General features: G+C 34.3%; 1 protein-coding gene across 1 annotated transcript in view; it reads right to left on the bottom strand.

Moving 5' to 3' along the window:
- The window catches only part of PCDH10 (protocadherin 10), a 67,471-nt gene that overhangs the window by 46,929 nt on the left and 2,434 nt on the right, over window positions 1-18,108 (bottom strand). Inside the window, exons 2-5 of the mRNA XM_077761938.1 lie at window positions 17,582-18,104; window positions 15,959-16,017; window positions 15,302-15,408; window positions 7,419-7,724 (exon numbers count right to left, since the gene is read on the bottom strand). Of these exons, the coding sequence (XP_077618064.1) occupies window positions 7,419-7,724; window positions 15,302-15,408; window positions 15,959-16,017; window positions 17,582-18,104 (995 nt within the window). The remainder of the gene's footprint in view (window positions 1-7,418; window positions 7,725-15,301; window positions 15,409-15,958; window positions 16,018-17,581; window positions 18,105-18,108) is intronic.

Here is an 18,108-nt window from a genome sequence, read left to right as displayed (position 1 = left end):
TTTTTTTTTTTTTCTTCTTTGAAGTACTTATTTGAAAATTTTAACAAAAAATATTTACAACCATGCGTTTTATGGAATAATGCCGTCATTTGCCGACTTTCAGCTGAAATATAGTTACTGGAATAAATATGAACCTTAGGACACTTGATGACAAACAAAGTCACTTTTCTAGTAAGTGTAAAATATACGATTAAATATCCAACACAGGTAACATTGGAACTAGTCCAGGATTCTGGCTAACAACAACATTAAAAGAGAAAAAAGTTCTATTCATTACAACATTCTTACAAACAGTAAAAATAATGTTTTCCTCATAATATAGACACCTACTTCATCTACAGTGTCATGGTTATTTTTGCTATAATGTGCAATGTGAACTGGTCCTTAAAAAGTACAACAAGCTCCTTAAAAAATAAAGAAACAGACCAAAACTGTCACTTATCTGTTTCTCAAAAAGTGCCATGTTCTCACAGTTAACAGTCTGATACGGAAGCAGCCATTAGTTAAATAATCACGCTGTGTTCTTTTCTCTGGTAACTGATAGATATAACTTAAAATTAAATTAAATTAAAAACATAATGGGATGTATATGCACAAATATATCCATACAACAGAATCACAAATACAGAACACAGGGAAAAGATTTACAATCACTTGAACTCAATGACTTAAAAGCTGTCATTGGTAGTTTTTGTTGTGGTTTTTTTTTTTTTGTCGTTGATTATTTAATAACACTCTACTGTCCAGATTATAAAAATTGTTGAAAATGATTAAGAAAACGAATACAGTATATGCCTAGGTATAAGGTACAAATATAATGTCATACAATGTATCAGTTAAAGAATTAGAAATAAAATCCTGTAATTTATCTGTGAGAAACTCTAGTTTATAAATTATTTTCATCCATGTCCCTTTGTATATAATTACGCTTCGGATTCAGTGTTTCCAAATCTCCTATACTGCCCCCACCTAAACTGATGTAGGTGATTAAGGACCACTAATTCAGTAATTAGGAAGTCTTATGAACCTCGATATAAAACTTCCAAGATTTTTATTATACTTTGGGAAACATTAAATTGACTCATGATATGCTAAGTTTAGTCTTGATTTAATATTATTATTTAATCTTAAACAATGAACCTCACAGTCTGAAATAGTTTCCAAAGTCTATTATCTAAATGATGCTATCTGATTCCTATTAAAAGGACTTCAGAAGATGCAAAAAAAGTCTGGCACATTGAGGATTGAATAATATTTAATGATACTTATAGGCAATTGAATTTTTATATTCCAGACTTTACAATATCTTTGTAACTTAATGCATTTAAATTTTGACCCACACATCTTCAGTATGATGAGGCAGGAAAAAAATCCCAGGTAGATAATCCTTTTCATTTAATAATTCTATTTATATATTAATTGATAATCTTCCTTTGTTAGGCTCACATGACAGACAAATGCTTATATGGACTTATCTCCAAAGTACAAAATAAGAAAGAGGATGGAAATGATATGTAATATAAAATGAGGTATATAAATACTATTAATATGCTAAATGTCTGCTCAATAAAATGCAAAGTATGCACCAAATAAACTGCTTTAAATAACCAACTGACACACATGGAGTGTAAAATATTGAATAAAGATATAAATTACTTTTAGCAATTAGGTTTTCTAAAGTTCAATAAAATATATTGAACTATATATCTGTGAAGTCAAAAACAGGACTAATAACATGCAAATAAGTAATTCCTACAGGGGAATTATATAAGAAAAACAAGTGACGCTACCAGAGGAAAATTTGGATCTATTAGCTTTACAAAGAAAAGGAAGATGAAACCTAAACCATGAGAGCTGTTAGTAAATAAAATATGTCCAAAAAATATGATCTCAACGATCTGGTAAGAAATGGGAGTACTTAGGGGCGCCTGGGTGGCTTAGTCAGTTAAGCGTCTGACTTTCGCTTAGGTCATGATCTCGCGGTTCGTGGGTTCGAGCNTACTTAGAATTCTAAGAGAGCTATGGGGCGCCTGGGTGGCTCAGTCGGCTAAGCGTCTGACTTCAGCTCAGGTCATGATCTCACGGTTCGTGGGTTTGAGCCCGGCATCGGGCTCTGTGCTGACAGCTAGCTCAGAGCCTGGAGCCTGCTTTGGATTCTGTGTCTCCCTCTCTCTCTGACCCTCTGCTGCTCATGCTGTCTCTATCTCTCTCTCAAAAATAAATAAAATATTTTTAAAAAAATTCTAAGAGAGCTAACAAGTATGAAACAAATTTAACACCTTTTTAGGATATAAGTTCTTAGAATGAATCAAAAGAAGTTTAAAGTCTCCAAGCATCCGAAAACTCCATCATGTATAACAAAGCACCTTGGTTAGGTGCATTTCAATATTTTGAATGAGTTCACAATGTACTTCCCCTTATGAAAACTTGGAGGTACTAGCATGAGAGAAATACAACTGATTGAATACATATTTTTAAAATTAGAAGAGAAGAAAGTTTGTCTGGAGATTAAAAAAATAACTGCAGACCTGTGTGTAAATGAAAGTATAGTGAGAGCATTAAAAATTATTTGGATACTTTAAAAACACTCATTTAGTCATTCATTCATTTTTCATCACATAATTATTTAGTATTTATAATATGAATAGCTGGGTAACGAGTCTCAATACACCAAGAGAGTATTGGATACTAACTAGTTCCAATGCACCCAAAGGCACACATTTTAAATGACATGTGATAAGTCACAGAGAAGCACTGATGTCTGAATAAGTAAAAACAAGTTACCTACAGAAATTGCCAGATGTATAGATGTAAAATGAACTGTTCATCTCAGAAGATTTTTATAGCTTTCCTTGTAAATCATATTAATTGAGGTAGACCACTACTCAACAACTAACGAAGAAATAAGATAATGCTATAATATCTCACTTATCTGGAGTTACAGGAAAGTTCCAGGCAGCTGCTGCATCAGCTAACTGCAGTAATGATTCAAATTGTGAATAGATTATCATGTTTTCAAAGAAGTGAAATATCATAAAATTCATTGAACATTAAATCTAAAAGTACATATGCGGAGAATATGAACTGGTATTGTGCTTTTCTCTGGCCCTGAATTATCTATCATTTGTTCCTGCTCACAGAGTTGAAGTGAGATAACTAATTTGATTGTGAGAGATCAATTCTTAATTCCTAAACAAAGGAATTTAATGAGAAATGGAAAGTCTGGTGTAATTCAAAGACTAGAGATTTGTCAAAAAGAGAAAAACTAAAAAAGTGAGAAAGTTAGGGTCACAAATTAGAGCTATTCTTATAGAGAAGAGCGAGAGGAGCAAAAGTCTCAGAAGTAGGATATTATAAAAAAGTAACACAACTTGGAGACAAAGGGAACAGAAATGAACATATGTACTAGGAAAAAAATATCTTGAAAAAGGTGTGCACCCATTTTGTGATGTATGGAGCTAGGAGACAGAAATGTTAAAAAAGTTCACGTATAAGAATTACTTGTGGACTTTAATATTTGATAAAGTGATGCTATGTTTATGACATTACATGAATATGCAAATCCCAGAGAAAACACTATACGAGGATATGTAAATATGAGGGTGATGTGTGCCAATACGAGAACTTGTTTATTTTGAATCCTATGTACACTCTTAACCACACTATTGAGTTCAACAGATTAAGAAAACTCACAGAAGGCAGATTGAGATAATGAAGGGATTGAAAGAGATGTGACTAAACAAAACATGCTCTACAATTTTAATCAACTGAAAACTTGAAGTGCACCATAGAAATAACATAGATGCCCAAAAGAATTTTCTCTAAATGAGGTTTACTGAAAAGAAGTCTACGTAGTGTCAGCAATTTTTCAAATGGAATGTTTCAAAAGTTCTGACATCTTTTCTTGCGTTAGGAGCAAGTTAAATTGAAGTTTGAAGGAGACTCAAAAGTAGGCAAAATTAAAATTAGGTCAGGAGACAGCTCATAATTTTTTGGCATGCATTGGACTAGTCTAAATGTTGTGTAATATGAAGGCAGAATGGACTGTGACACTGCAGTAAATGGTTCTAGGAGTCTAGAATATTTCATGGATATAGTATTTAAAAAATTATTATGTCAATGTATTTTTTCATTTCATTCAATATAATTTAATATCATATGACCCCTCAAATAAATGAAAAAAGATTTTCACAAATATATTTTAGATGAAATTTCATTGGTTATTGTCTTTTGACTATTGTCAATTCTTAGGCAATGATTATGTTTATCAACAGGAAATCAACAAGTTTCCAAATATTGAATCCTTAAATCCTGAAATCCTTTGTATCATTTAGGCAGATTTGAACACAAAGATACACTTATCTATTGACAGAAATCAATCATAAGTGATGATGTTCAAAATGTGAAGCCAAAATCATAAGCAAGAACGATTCCAGAAATAATATAATTGTTTTAACTATTGGGTTTTTCTAAATTACCTTGATAATACAACTTTTATCAACTATATTCTGGAAGTTAAATTATTTTTATGCTCCGTATTTGCTGAGACCATCCAAATTGTGTCATTTGTTATTTTATATAAGGTGTTTATAATACTAAAGAATTTCCTGAATTCTTCACAATAAAATCTGATGTTATTTTTAAACTCTAGATAATAGTTTTTTGTGTTTCATTTGAAATCAATGATTAATTTTTATTAAAAGATAAGGTGATACTTTGGTACTTTTTATTATTCCCCCCAAAAAAGGTAAAGCCAAGCTAAAATTTATTAACACTTTAAGATAAATCTAAACACTGAGTTTTGAATATGGCCATATTCTACATATTTACATTTATTTCTTCAATCCTTCAGAGTATCCCTTTGGTTTTTATGAAAGTATTAACAAACTACAATATTGTAACAAAAATTAGAGCAAACATGCTTCAAAAGTGCTCATGACTAGTGAGTATTAATAAATATTTTCAAAATCACTGCTGATTTAAAAACGAACTTCCATTTCATTAAATGCATCATATATATTCTTCATAGATCTTTTCTTACACATTAAAAAGAAAAGAAAATATAGTTGTATGTGAGCATTTCTTTAAAAAAAACACAGAAACTACTTTTTTTAATATGTGCATACATGTACTTTTATGTAAAAGCTGGTTTCTTGCAATTTTCAATTTTAAATGTGGCAATCAGAAGTTTAGAAATGGGAAGTTGTTGGGTACAGACCATGACCTCATTTGTAATATTAAGCATATTACCATTTCCTCATCATTTTATAAATGATAGTGGTAGCTTCATTCAGCTTCACTTTTAGAGCTCTACAAAAATCACTAAATATACAGCTGCTTTTATTCACATCAAACATACATTATATTTATTAAAGAACTAATTAGCAAAATAAAACTCTACCTCAGTAATTATTTAAGCATTCTGATCAAAAAGAAGTTATAGATGTGAAATTTTAATTTAGTTATATAAGGAACAGACTTAATTTAGAAGATGAGAATACTTCCATTGTTAATGATAAATAATACAAATATGAACAACTACCACCATGTGAATTTGGAGGGCAAAATGGTCAGGCATGATTTTGATGTATAGTTTATACTTAAATTAACCATAAAACTGGCTATGTCTATTAAATTCAGGCCCATGATGTAATTTTAAGATGACATTAAACACTAAAAGTTGAAGTTGTATGAATAGCTAAGGAGAGTATAAGTAAAAAATAACAAAATACTTATATTTTTGCTTAGTTTTCACCTAGGTCACACTTCATCCCAAACTCTAAAGTTTGAGTGGTGTGAGCTGGCTAAAACGGAAAAAAAGTACTTTAAAACTAATTTATTGTACCGTATCTGAGTGATATAGAAACAAATTTTAATTTTCCTAATTAAATAATATATGCATTCTTGATCTAGCAACACACATAACTATTTTAGGTTATTTTAAATCATTAATGTGTGTAGATGTGTGAGCTAAACTTTAGGACTTTAGTATCCAAATTTCGTTAGTAATGATGTTAGACATTTCAATATTTTCCTTAAGTATATGAGGTCCTCTTGTATTTTATAGCTTTAAAAAATAAAGCAAAATAAATATCAATAGTTTATAGAGAGGAGAAATTATTTGGTTCTGAAATAATAAAATACTATATCATGCATGGAGTAATGGTATTTTCAGGAAATCTGAAAAGTTGAATTGAATCCTTCATAAAACAGTTTAATCATTGTTGCCATCATAATGTATGTTTCCAATGGCAGAACCATTCCTTTATCAATGTCTAGAGTACTAGTCTTGTCCTCAATGTATTCAATTCATGCCTTTCATATTTACATTCATGAGTTGAAATATATGTTCTTCTAATTTTTGTCTTTCCTTTAAGTATTTTTCTATTTCCCTCCCATCCCTGAATTCATGAAAGAAATGATACATTTGCAAACTGTTTTATTTTTATTTCTAACTTATGATTTCATGATTTTTTTTGTACTAGAAGATGAATGTAAGAAAACAACAGGTATGTTAGATTTGCTATACAAGATAAAAGTCATCTTTTGATTGAGTTTTCATGAGTTTCATCCTTATCAAATACTAGTTTATGTGGTTTGACCAAACAATTGAATTGTCAGTGGTATTTACCCATTGACTAAAAGAAAATGATTCCTTTGTAGCAGAGAATAATAGGATAATTTCATTACCAAGATCCTCAAAGGAAATTAACTAGAATCTCTAAGCATTTTTATTTTCACAGTAGTTGTATAAAATAATCCACTTAGAGAATATGGTACCAATACTGAAAGAACAGAGTACAATTTTCAATGTCTCCATTATTAGAAGAACGTATTATTTTAAGTAAATGAAGACTAGTGCTTTATTTATATGTTTCCCTCACATAGTTCCTCTGATTCTGATCAGAGACTTTACTCCATATGAACCTATTACTTAATCATGTTGAATGGTCAAAGTGATAGCTGCACTGATTCCCTAATTTAGCATCAAATGTGTAATGTCGCTGTGGAAAAAGGATGATTATGCGATAATGCTGGCATCAATAAATAAAAAAGATCTCCCAGTGACTCAAGTGTCAAGAGATGTTTTTCCATCTTAATTAAGCTCTTCAAAACACATGGAAATCAAGTAAGCAAGAGAGCAATATTCAAAGGAAATATGAAACACATTTGAAAAATGTTTTCAACATCAAAAGTTATGTTTGATTGTTGTCAACAACCATGTCCTAACACAGGAACCTGTCTTCCTGTTAAGCATATTCATTTTTTCATAGTAAAGTACTGCCTGGATCCAAGAGTCACTTTTATCTTTGTCTCTGAAAAACAACCTGAGCCCTATTTTCACTGAAAAGAATGGCATGATGAACTTTATTCCCTCAAAGGGAATACTTTGATAAAGCTTTTTATGTAATACTTACTCAAATATGGTGGTTTGTAAGGCGCTCGTGTATTAGACAGCAGTCCATCCAGCTCCTTCCTCTCCAGGGTGCTGTGAAGGGCCTTCTCTTTGCCAAAGGTGGAGAAAGACCTCTCTGCCCCAGGCTGGGCTTCTGGGGTTTCAAACACCTCGGTGTCTGGAACAGAGTCCATGCCAGGAACATGCAGATTGCTGCGATAATCTGCAGCCTGGCGTCCATCCGCGGGGACAAAAGAAGGCATCCAGCACCGATCTGAGTGGCCCAGAGCTTTACATTCCTCAGTACAGTTGGAGAAGAGATCCATACCTGTAAACAAAAGAGACACTACAGATTCAGGTTTCACTAACGTGAAAGATTACAGGTAGCATAAAGAGTGCTGAGTGAATGTGTTTTGCCAAACTGTTCTTGCCTTAACCTCATAGGAACCAAAAATGTCTTTGTACTATTGTGCAAAGGGTTAGATTCTTCTAGCAAAGAGGACCCNATCTCTGGTGAAATTCACAATCGAGAAAAATGCAAGTATAAAGCTTTTATAATACATAATCTCTAATGATGATAAGGGGTCCAACATGGTTTTTTTTTTGCCTTAGAGATAAAAACATTGGAAATACATGAACACAACTGATGATAGTTAGATTAAGAAATCTAGACATTAAAGAGAGAATGAAATTTAAGAGAAATACAGCACACATATTGATAAACCAATAAATAACAAGAACGAACCATTTTGTGAGCCATGCCAAGAGCATGCTTTCTTAGGTTCTCAGAAAATGACCCTAAAAGGTATAGCTCAATGACATTCTGGTAGCCCATGTTACTATTTATTATTTGCCACTACAGACAAACCCAGAACAGATGACTAAAATTAGTGAAATCAAAGTAATCAGGTGTAATGTGAGTAAGCTGCAGATACTATTGACAAATACCTTACTACTTGTCCCACATTGGAAACACTTGTCCGAGCAAACACAGAACTATTTCCTTACTAATCCCAGGATACTCAGATTTCAAATGACACCTTCAAGTTTCATTGTCTCTCACAGAGTAACGAGACTATGAAACACTATCTGATTACGACTCAAGAAAGCTCAATTTCTTAAGCAAAGCATAACAGTTTTGAGAATTGTAGAATCCCATTTGACATTCATTTTGGTAACTACCCCTACTCAGAAAAACAAGTATGTAAACTATAATCACATTTTAATATTTTTCTAAATGTTTTTAAACAGGATCAGTTTACAATAACTCAAGTATGATTATTCTGCATATAAGAAACTCTCAAAGCATGATGAATTTCTTTTTTAATCAACAGAGTAATATTTATTTAATGAACCCATCTGATTGTTTATTCTTATAAATACCATGAGCGATTTTGAACTGTGTTTTAGGTTTTAAATTCTTGATGACCTTTGGTCACAAACAGGTTTAGGTGTTTGTGTGTGTATATTTTAATATCTGTATATACAAGGTACAGAAAATAATTCTTTCAGAGTATTAATCTTCTAGATTATCCACAAGTATTTTGGAGATAAGAACAGTTAATTATGTAAATTATGTTTAAAGAGATAAAACGAATCTTCTTATCATATATTAATCTCACTTTATGACTTTTTTATTTTAAATTAAGCTGTGTATAATGCTGAGTCTGGTTTCAATTAAAGTGTTCCATTGATAATTGTCATGCATAAGCCTCGAAATAAATTACTGATCAGTGAACTGTTGAGGAACTTAGACGTGAGCTGAAACCAGGATAAGGAACCAGGTTAAGAAAGCATGTAAAATATGTCAGTGTTTTTTTGACACCAGAGTAGCTGAGTATTTTTTTTTTTCTATTTCTTCAGAGATATGTAGAAAGAAAAAGAGAAGGGGAAGAAAAATGTCCCTGATACACACTGACATCCTAGGTGACTAAAATCTATAGAACCAAAGAGATTTATGTTTTGAATACTGTACTAGAAACGCTCCCTATTTACAGTATCATGGCAAAAAATATTTTTTTGATAGATGGAATTACTGTTCAGAGTAAAATGATTGTGAGCAATTATTTAATTTAAAATTAAATTCAAATCATATTAAATTTGAAATTGGTGGAATTAATTCAAATATTAAGATAAAACTACATTATTAAACCCTAATAAAGATAGGTACTAATGCAAAATTTGGAATTAATACAGTTTTTTTCTCACAGGACTGATGCATACCATTTTAAATATACAACATGAGACTGTTAACAATCTTTCACATCTTTTTGAGCGGCTATACTCTCAAGTGCTCTCCTAATTTTAAATATGATCTTCTCTCTTATGGAAAAATTTTAATAAACTAGTCACTCAACATTACTAAGATGTTATGCGTGTTAGAAGGTACTTTTAGAAGAACTTGTTTAATTAAATAGTTTATACTCAGTTGTGCCCATTTTCTTTTCTTGAAGTGTCTGGTTTTCTGGTTTTAGGCTTCTTTAATTATCAGAGGTTAGTTAAAGTTCTCTTAGATGATATAGTCAAGTTCTCATGAGTTGAAAACCTGTACAAAAATTGTGGCATGTGCATAACAAGACAAATGAGAAATAGGATGAAGCATTGTATTGGAAGAACAATTTTACCTGACAGAGAAAACACTTGTAAATAATGTTCTTACTAAATCTATGAACTAGTCTTTTTAAAGTGTGATTCCCATAGCAAACCACATAGCTTTATATAACCAGAGTGAAAGATAAGATGCTATAAATTGCGCGTGAACACACTTCACTAGTTTTACTGATAAAACAAGTGTAGCAATTTCTCATGAGGAAAATATCGGACACAGAAACAAAATTTTTTAAAAATAACATCAACACTACATCAATGCATTCCAAATTATTTGTCTTTTAGATATATAATCTGAAAACCAAATAAATATACTTGTTACCAATCCTCACTTCAGGAAGTCACTGAAAGATACTTTTTTTTTTTTTTTTACCTTCTTTCATTTATCACCAGTGCCCTCAAATAGACTTTTTAATGGCCAAATAAGCAGAAGTATACTTAAGTTTTATTGTGATAAATGACTACATGATATACGGGAATCCCAGGCCTTCCAGGACAGGTGACATATTAAAATGTGTGCCTTTCACATTGTTCTTGAAATTTTTTAATATTCAAATTGAAGTCCCAAGAGAAGATAAATTCAATGGGATTTTTATATTTTCTCATTCAAATGCCCCTACTATAGAACCTGTGAGATTTGTATAGCAGAAAAGCACAGGCCAAAGCTCAGTTTTGAAGTTTGGATAATTTCTAAGAAACATCTCAACATATATATATATTACTTGAATTTTCTTCTCCTAGTTATTTATTTCTCCCACTTCTCAGAAATAATCTGTTCTACAAGGCATGACAGCTGATGTGATAGACTGCCTGTTATGCAAAGATATATTTAGACAAATTTTAAAATACATATTTTTTAACTGGCAAGTAACTTGTTCTTTATAGTCGGAGTCAGTGATATTACCATTGAGAGTAAATCATGATTTCAAAAATATTATAATTATATTCAGTTTGTGCTATTTTCTGATGAATGTGATAATACAAAGTTATATGTACATTTCTTTCTCATGCACCAAGGCTTCATAAAAATGGTTAATTTTTCATAGCATGATAAATTAATTTAAAAGAAAATCAATACTTAATTATTTTGAGGAAATTTCCAGTCCTCCTCTACCACTTAACAACAACAGCAACAACATGGAGAGATATTAATTATAACCACAAAAGTTGCTGTAAGATTTAGGAAAGGATAGCTTGGAGGCAGATATTCATCAACATGATTCACTCATGAAAAATCAAAACATGTGCATCAAAATTTCTCCCGATTTATTAGTCTTCCAAAGTGTTGATATTTTTCTCCATTTGCTCTAATATTTTGTCACATATTTTTTTGCCAATTATAAATCTCTCTGTAGCAACAAGTTGTAGTTCAGATTTTCACCAGGAACCTGAATAAGCTTTTGCAAACAATCACGTAAATTCACTTTATTTACAAATCCAGATGTGAATCTGCCAGTATCTAAATTCAGAGTGGAGTTGGGAAAGGGAAATTTGTATTGATGATAAGCCAAAAATTGACTTGTTGGTGTTGTAAGAATGGTGCCATGGTTGAAGATGTTTCATGATATACTTTACTTGTTTGGAAACACTGGCAATTCAAATAACTTTGCTTTTTTTTAACATGTAGTCAGATTTTGACCACATATCACATATCTATCTCAATCATTAGCTAAAAAATTAACACATCTAATCTAAGTTTCCTTGTAACTGAAGGTCAAATGTACAAGAAAGAGCCATTTGACAATTTTCAGGTAAACTTTAACAAGTAACTTTAACAGAATCACTTCTGAATTGCTTCTTAGGACTATCCTCTTCAATATGTATTTTTAAGAAGGCACAAATATTGAAAATGAATTGATAATTGCAGTATGCACATCACAAGTATTTAATAAGCGAGGCAAAAAATTCTTAAAGCTAAATACATCTCTTTAGATGTACTTGCAATAATGCCAAAATGTTTAAGAGTATACAACTAAAATTTTTGTATCAGTATTCCAAATCAGAAAAAAAAATCTTTTAATCTCATGATATAATAAACAAAATTGAAACCATATTTCTTTTAAGTACAGTTTGATTTATCTGTGGCTATGTAATCTGTGATTAATCAGATTTTCCTCTTGTGATGGTTTATGCATACATTTACCACATCTCCCTGGACTCCTGCCATATCTAACCAATACATCAATAGCGCACTGAAAAAAACGGAAAGCACCTTGACAAGGCTATAGAAAGAAAATGCCACAGAGCAGTGGACAAGCCGAAGGATTTCACACATGGAGCCAGGTGCAGTAGAAAACTGAAAAAGCTTATGTGATTCTCTGTGCAGCTGCCTCCGTGTTTAAAGCCCTTCTGTGAACAAGATTGGTGACTCCAAATGGCTTAGAAAGGAGAAAAGCAAAGGGGGAGGGTGGAGAAAGAACAAAAAAGAAAACTATTCATAGTAGAATAAATAGAAGGCATATCGACATAAATAAATACAAAGTAATGCTAACGCAGAAAAAGAAATCGGAGACAAATAAAACATTAGGGAGCTTAAACAGGTGAAGAGCTGAGCTAAATAGTCTATATAATGTAATGAGGAATAAGGTACACACTAAAGTAGAGAATTCAGAACCTGTATCTTTCTAATGTTATTTTTCCATGGCAATCTGGTGTTCTTCCCCTAAAGACTAGCTCAGTGAGATTTGCTGATGCGTATGAATTTTGTTTTTTATATCCTAAACCTGAAAATGGATGTGCCATGAATACTATTTCTTAAATATTACACAATTGGAAGATCATTAATACCTGGCTTTATAAGACAGACAATAAAACAGATGTACTTATTTACCTGAAATGGGCTTAACTTTTAGAAAATATTATAGCCACTTGATGTGAAGTTTATAGGACACAACATCAGTAGGGACTGGAAAAAAGTCATTAAGTAAACGGATTTCAATTTTCTGCATTTAGGGTTTCATACTTAATAAAAGAAAATACTTCAAAATCATTCTTACCATACAATTAGACATATTAAATCTGATTGCAATTCAGCACACAAAGGTGAGATTACTTCTTAATACAAGCGTGTCATTACAATTCTAAAAGAGCAGTTATTGCACTCAGTATCTTGTGGCTGCCCTGTAATTTCCAAGGAAATACAAAAGTAAACCGTTAATTCTGTAATGCTTTTTGTGTTTGAGAATGTATAGATAGAGACAAAATTTTGCCATGGATAAAGAAAAATACAAACTGCCTTGCTTTTTGGAAATTTTTCCAGCACAAAATTTAGCATTCTAATTCTCCTTGTAATGCTTTGACATCTCAAATAATTCGAAAGAAACATTACCAAAATGGCAACACTGAGTGCCTGTGAAATGAAATAGCTACTGGGAAGACGCATTGATAAGAATATATTCCCATCCATCTTCCAAATTTAGCACTTTTTGCAGATGTTTATTCGTTTCTCTTTCTTTGGTTAGGTTATTATAGCTCATTATGTCTGAGGGACTAAACTAATTGAAATGTTCATTGAGAGTGGAGTGCTACAGAAAAAGACAAAGTGGGGGAGCGGGGAGTGGGAAAAGAATAAAATGCACCCAAGGATACATGCACCAGAGACTCTGTTTTAATATCAAACATTTTGTTTTAAAAGTTTTAAACAGGCTAACTTAAATTAGAAACCCTGAAAAAAGAACAGGAATGAGCAATTCTAAATGTACAGCCTTTTAAAGATAACAATAAATCATATGCCATATATAGGCCAAAAATGAAAGGGACTTTGTACTCAAATATAAACTTCTGGCAAGATCTGGTTTGTTGTCAGGTTCCCAGACACTAAATAGATGCTCTGTTCACTTAGCGTGAAGGCCCGCAAGGGGCAGGGACCTCCGGGGATTCTTGGCTGTTCTCAAGTCTCATTAGGTCTGCATATTAATGACTTGCAGCAATATAAAGAGACCCTTGAGCAGCCTTTTTTCCCCCCTCCTCCTGCCTGTGTTTCCCAAGGCTAAGTCAGTCTCAGACACAGCACACATTAGCCAAGTGAGAGGCTTGCAGTAACCACGGCTGCCAGGCGACCGTGGGGCGTGGGCTGCCCTTTGACATACTGCCTCAGCACAGTTTAGAGGTCCACCGAGTGTGTTCAGGAATGTGTGCTCTCTAGGACCGGTGTTACCTTGAGACTGAGGACTCTATCGCTCTAGGGTTACATTGTTAACCAAAACGAAGCTCAAAAGCAAGTGAACAGAGTTGAATCCAGAGATGGCCCCATGATGGACATTTTTATAAGTCACAAAAGTTAATTATTTTGTCTTTCCATTTCTTTTAGCATGTTGGAAAACACACACACACACACACACACAAAAACAACAAGCGCTCTTCTTAACTGAAATGCCAATGAAGTGGAAAGAAAATCCAACCATTATGAAATCATTTTCTTCATTTTAAGGCACATATTTTATTTTTAAAGTGTTTTCTTTAAGGACTCGTGAGCAGAGCTATCAGCATCCTATAAAGCTTAGCAGTTAAATTTATATAGAGAAAAATAAAGTAAATAAACTATGTAAAACATCTGTATCACATTGCAACCCCATCAGTGACTATCATTAAGCAAATACACACAGGGTTCAACTTTTGACAGGCCATGGATCCTATTGAAAATATCAGGAAATCTAGGATGCTCGAGAAAATCCACATTATCAAAGGTTTCTTAATGTCCTGGAGCCTAAGAACCCAGCATTGGAAATCCTGCTTTCAGTCTATCCATGACTTTTAATCACCACTCCTTCTACCATTCAATACTCAGTGGTTTACAAAATGCACTGCTCTCAAAAGGAAGAAATTTGGATTCTAGTTCCCAATCATCCAATTATTCTCTTGTGACTTTGTGCAGTTCAATCAAGTTCATTCATCTTCAGTTACCTCATCCATAAACAAGTCTAATAATACCATAATGACTAAAGACTGAGGACTGGACCAGGTGAGAAATCTATAGCTCTTTGTATACAATATAATTGCACTAAATAACATTACATAAGGAAAAGATAGCTCATATTCTAACATATTTCACAATGTATCTCTGGCTTTACCTCTTTAAAGGAACATTAAAATTTTATAATCTTCTTTGAATATACACCTACCAACGTAAGATGACACGATTTTTCTGTGGATTTACGAACATTAAACCTACAGAAAATTACCTAGGACATCATTCTTCCTCGATTTACTTAAAACACCACCACCACCACCACCAACACCACCACCAACAAAAAAAAACCCAATACTGAAAAGTCAGTATTGCTCTTTGAACACACTTACCAGCTGACTGGCCGCGGTTGGTGGCATCGTGATCACTATCTCCTTGTTCACTGTCTCCATGACCACTGTCCTTAGAGCTTACTATGTCGGCTTCCTGGAATGCAGAACTAGAAGTACAAAAATGTGAATATTAGAATAAAAAAGGTGAAGAAACACAGAAAACATTCTTCTGCCACCACATGGTCAACAACGGTGCTGCAGATTCACAGACCTCTCAGTTGGCTTTATTTCTGCATAAAGCTAGTTTTCATCACCTTAAGCCAAGCTCTTCAAAACTGAGCACAGTAGGTGGTTTGAGCCCCTAAGGCATGTCTGTTTTAGTCATTGTTCTATGATTAGAGTTATGTATATGCTCATATGATTTTTATAAAGGAGAGTATGCATACACTTCGAACAGTTAGGGGGACTATCAGAAGCAGTGTAGGAGCGTAAATTGATAAGATATTCAAATATATTCAGTAAGCTGTATATAGATGAAATATACCCACATTTTAATATGTGGTCTGGGAACCCCAACGTAATCAGTATGTATGTTCTGCCTTAGCTGGAAATGCTTTATATGTTTTATATTTTAATATTGAATAATACACCTAACCCCTGATTTTAGTAGGCAGTAAATTGTCCACACACCAAGGTAGGAGAAAAAAGAGTCCATACCTGTTAACTCGGCGAGGTCTGTCAACTAGATAGCTGAGCTCTGCTCGCTGGTGTTTAGTCTAGAAAAAAAATAAATAAATCAAGAGCATTTGAATGCTAAGGGTTTAACTAGTAGTCTTTTTCTGAGGTTAGGAATTGAGTCTAGTTTAAGTAATTGTGTACGTTTTTATGAATTTTCGAGCTATTCTAAGACCTCACCCTAGTGATTGCTGGGTAAGGGTGGGGTGGGGGAGATATGCACAGACACTTCAATTCAGACTTTCAATAAAAGTTAAAAAAAAATTCCAAAAATAAAAAGCCAATTTGAAATGTGTGTATGTGTGTTTTTAAGGAGAGAATGCAAATGACCTCATAGCTAGGGCTCATAAACTAATAGAGTCAACCTAGGTAATCTCTACAGTCTTTCAGTGGCCTAAAAAAGTGTTTGGGTGCATACTGGTTGACACAAGAAAAACAGCACGCTCAATAAGCAAAAAGTTTGGATATTATGGAATTATTTTGTAGTTTATTTTCAAAATGTGCTTAAGATACAAATGAGCTGTACAAATATTCATGAAAGTCAATTAATAATATCTAAGACTCAAATAAAAGAACCTGCCAAGAAAGGAATCCATAATGCCCCCCCCCATTCTTTTCCCCCTCCAAACGCCCTCTGCATTCTCCTCCCCACCTCCACCATCCACACACCTTTTCCGGTCCAAACTTTCTTGTACATAAATCGACTCTGTTCTCCCCTCCCTCCCTCCCTCCTTCCAACTTTGCCACTTCTCCATCTTTTAAGAAGAAATCGGAATTGACAAGCCAAATTCTTCGAGGAAGAAAGCCAACAGCAGTGATTTATCAAGACCAGTGGCAAGAGGTGATTATTGGTTAAAAAGATATATTTAAGGTAACAATTGTTTAAGCCTTTCTTTAGTTTACGCTTACAGGGGTCTGTGCCAAAGCAACTTCATTCAAATTCACACTGTGTGGGCGTTGGGCTTCAAGAGCGTCTGTAAATGCTGTCCAGAGCAGAACTGAAGGCTTTTCTGCAACCCGAGTTCAGAGGACAAGGATCTGATAACTTATTCGCTAGAACATGCATTCGAGTTTAGACAACTGTGCAAAGTTAAACAATCTATAGCTTACTTTTACACGCGACTGAAAGCATCGATAAACAAAGCAAACAGCATTAACTTTATTAACGCCTGGGACAAACTCAAAGAGAAAAAGACCTTGGCAGGTGCCAGAAAGGCCCTCCATCACATTTCCCTCGGCCCCCCGCGTACTTTTCCCTTTACCCTCAGAGAACTGAGAAGGGAAAGGACTGAGAAGGGGTTAGGATTTTAAAGGAACGATGCCAGAGGGAGGGAGGAAGGTCCAGGGTGGCAAAGCACCAAGGAAATGAAAGTAAATGTGGAGGGTGGGGCGCAGAAATTAGGGACACCGCGAAGTTTGGGTTACATACGAAGGGGTGGGATAGCTTCCCTCCTCCCCAGTTCCTACCCCCCCCCCCCACAAAGATACAAATAAGTTAATATCCTAAATATAAATACATGGTGCACCAGAGATACAAGGGCCGGGCTAGAGGAGGCTTTCAGATGGAGGAGATGAGAGATGGTGGTCCTTTCGCTTCAGCCTTACCTCGTTGGACAAAATGCTTCCGTTGGAGATGATGTCGGGCTGCTGGTCTGTGTAGCCGGTGACGATGGCCCCGCAGGGGTTGTGCTCAGTGTCCGTACTCCTCGAAGGGCTGCAGGGCTTAAGGAACATCAGGTCGGTCTTGGCGGACTCAGGGGTCAGGCAGACCTGGTAGCAGTAATTCTGGTTGTGGTGGTGGGAGCCGAAGCCCCCGGACTCCTCCACCGGCACTTGGGCCGGGTTACTGGGCACGTTGGAGCTTTGCACCAGCATGATGTCGGACTTGCTGAGTTTTTTCTTGCGCGCCCGGGCTTGGCGGCCGCAGCAGGTCGAGCCCCCACCGCCACAGCAGCAGCAGCAGAGGCAGCAGTCACTGGCCAGACAGGTGTAGATGTTCAGTTTCTTCTCTTTTTGGCAACGCACGGCGAGCACGATCATGGCTAGCAGGAATATGAAGGACACCGAGCCCAGCGCAATGATGAGGATGAGCGTGAGGTCCAGCGAGGTCTCCCCGCCGCCCGAGCGGCTGG

Source organism: Crocuta crocuta, unplaced genomic scaffold, assembly GCF_008692635.1.
Source record: "Crocuta crocuta isolate KB4526 unplaced genomic scaffold, BGI_CrCroc_1.0 scaffold517, whole genome shotgun sequence".
Lineage (NCBI taxonomy): Eukaryota > Metazoa > Chordata > Mammalia > Carnivora > Hyaenidae > Crocuta > Crocuta crocuta.
This window is presented reverse-complemented; position numbering and strand designations above follow the sequence as displayed.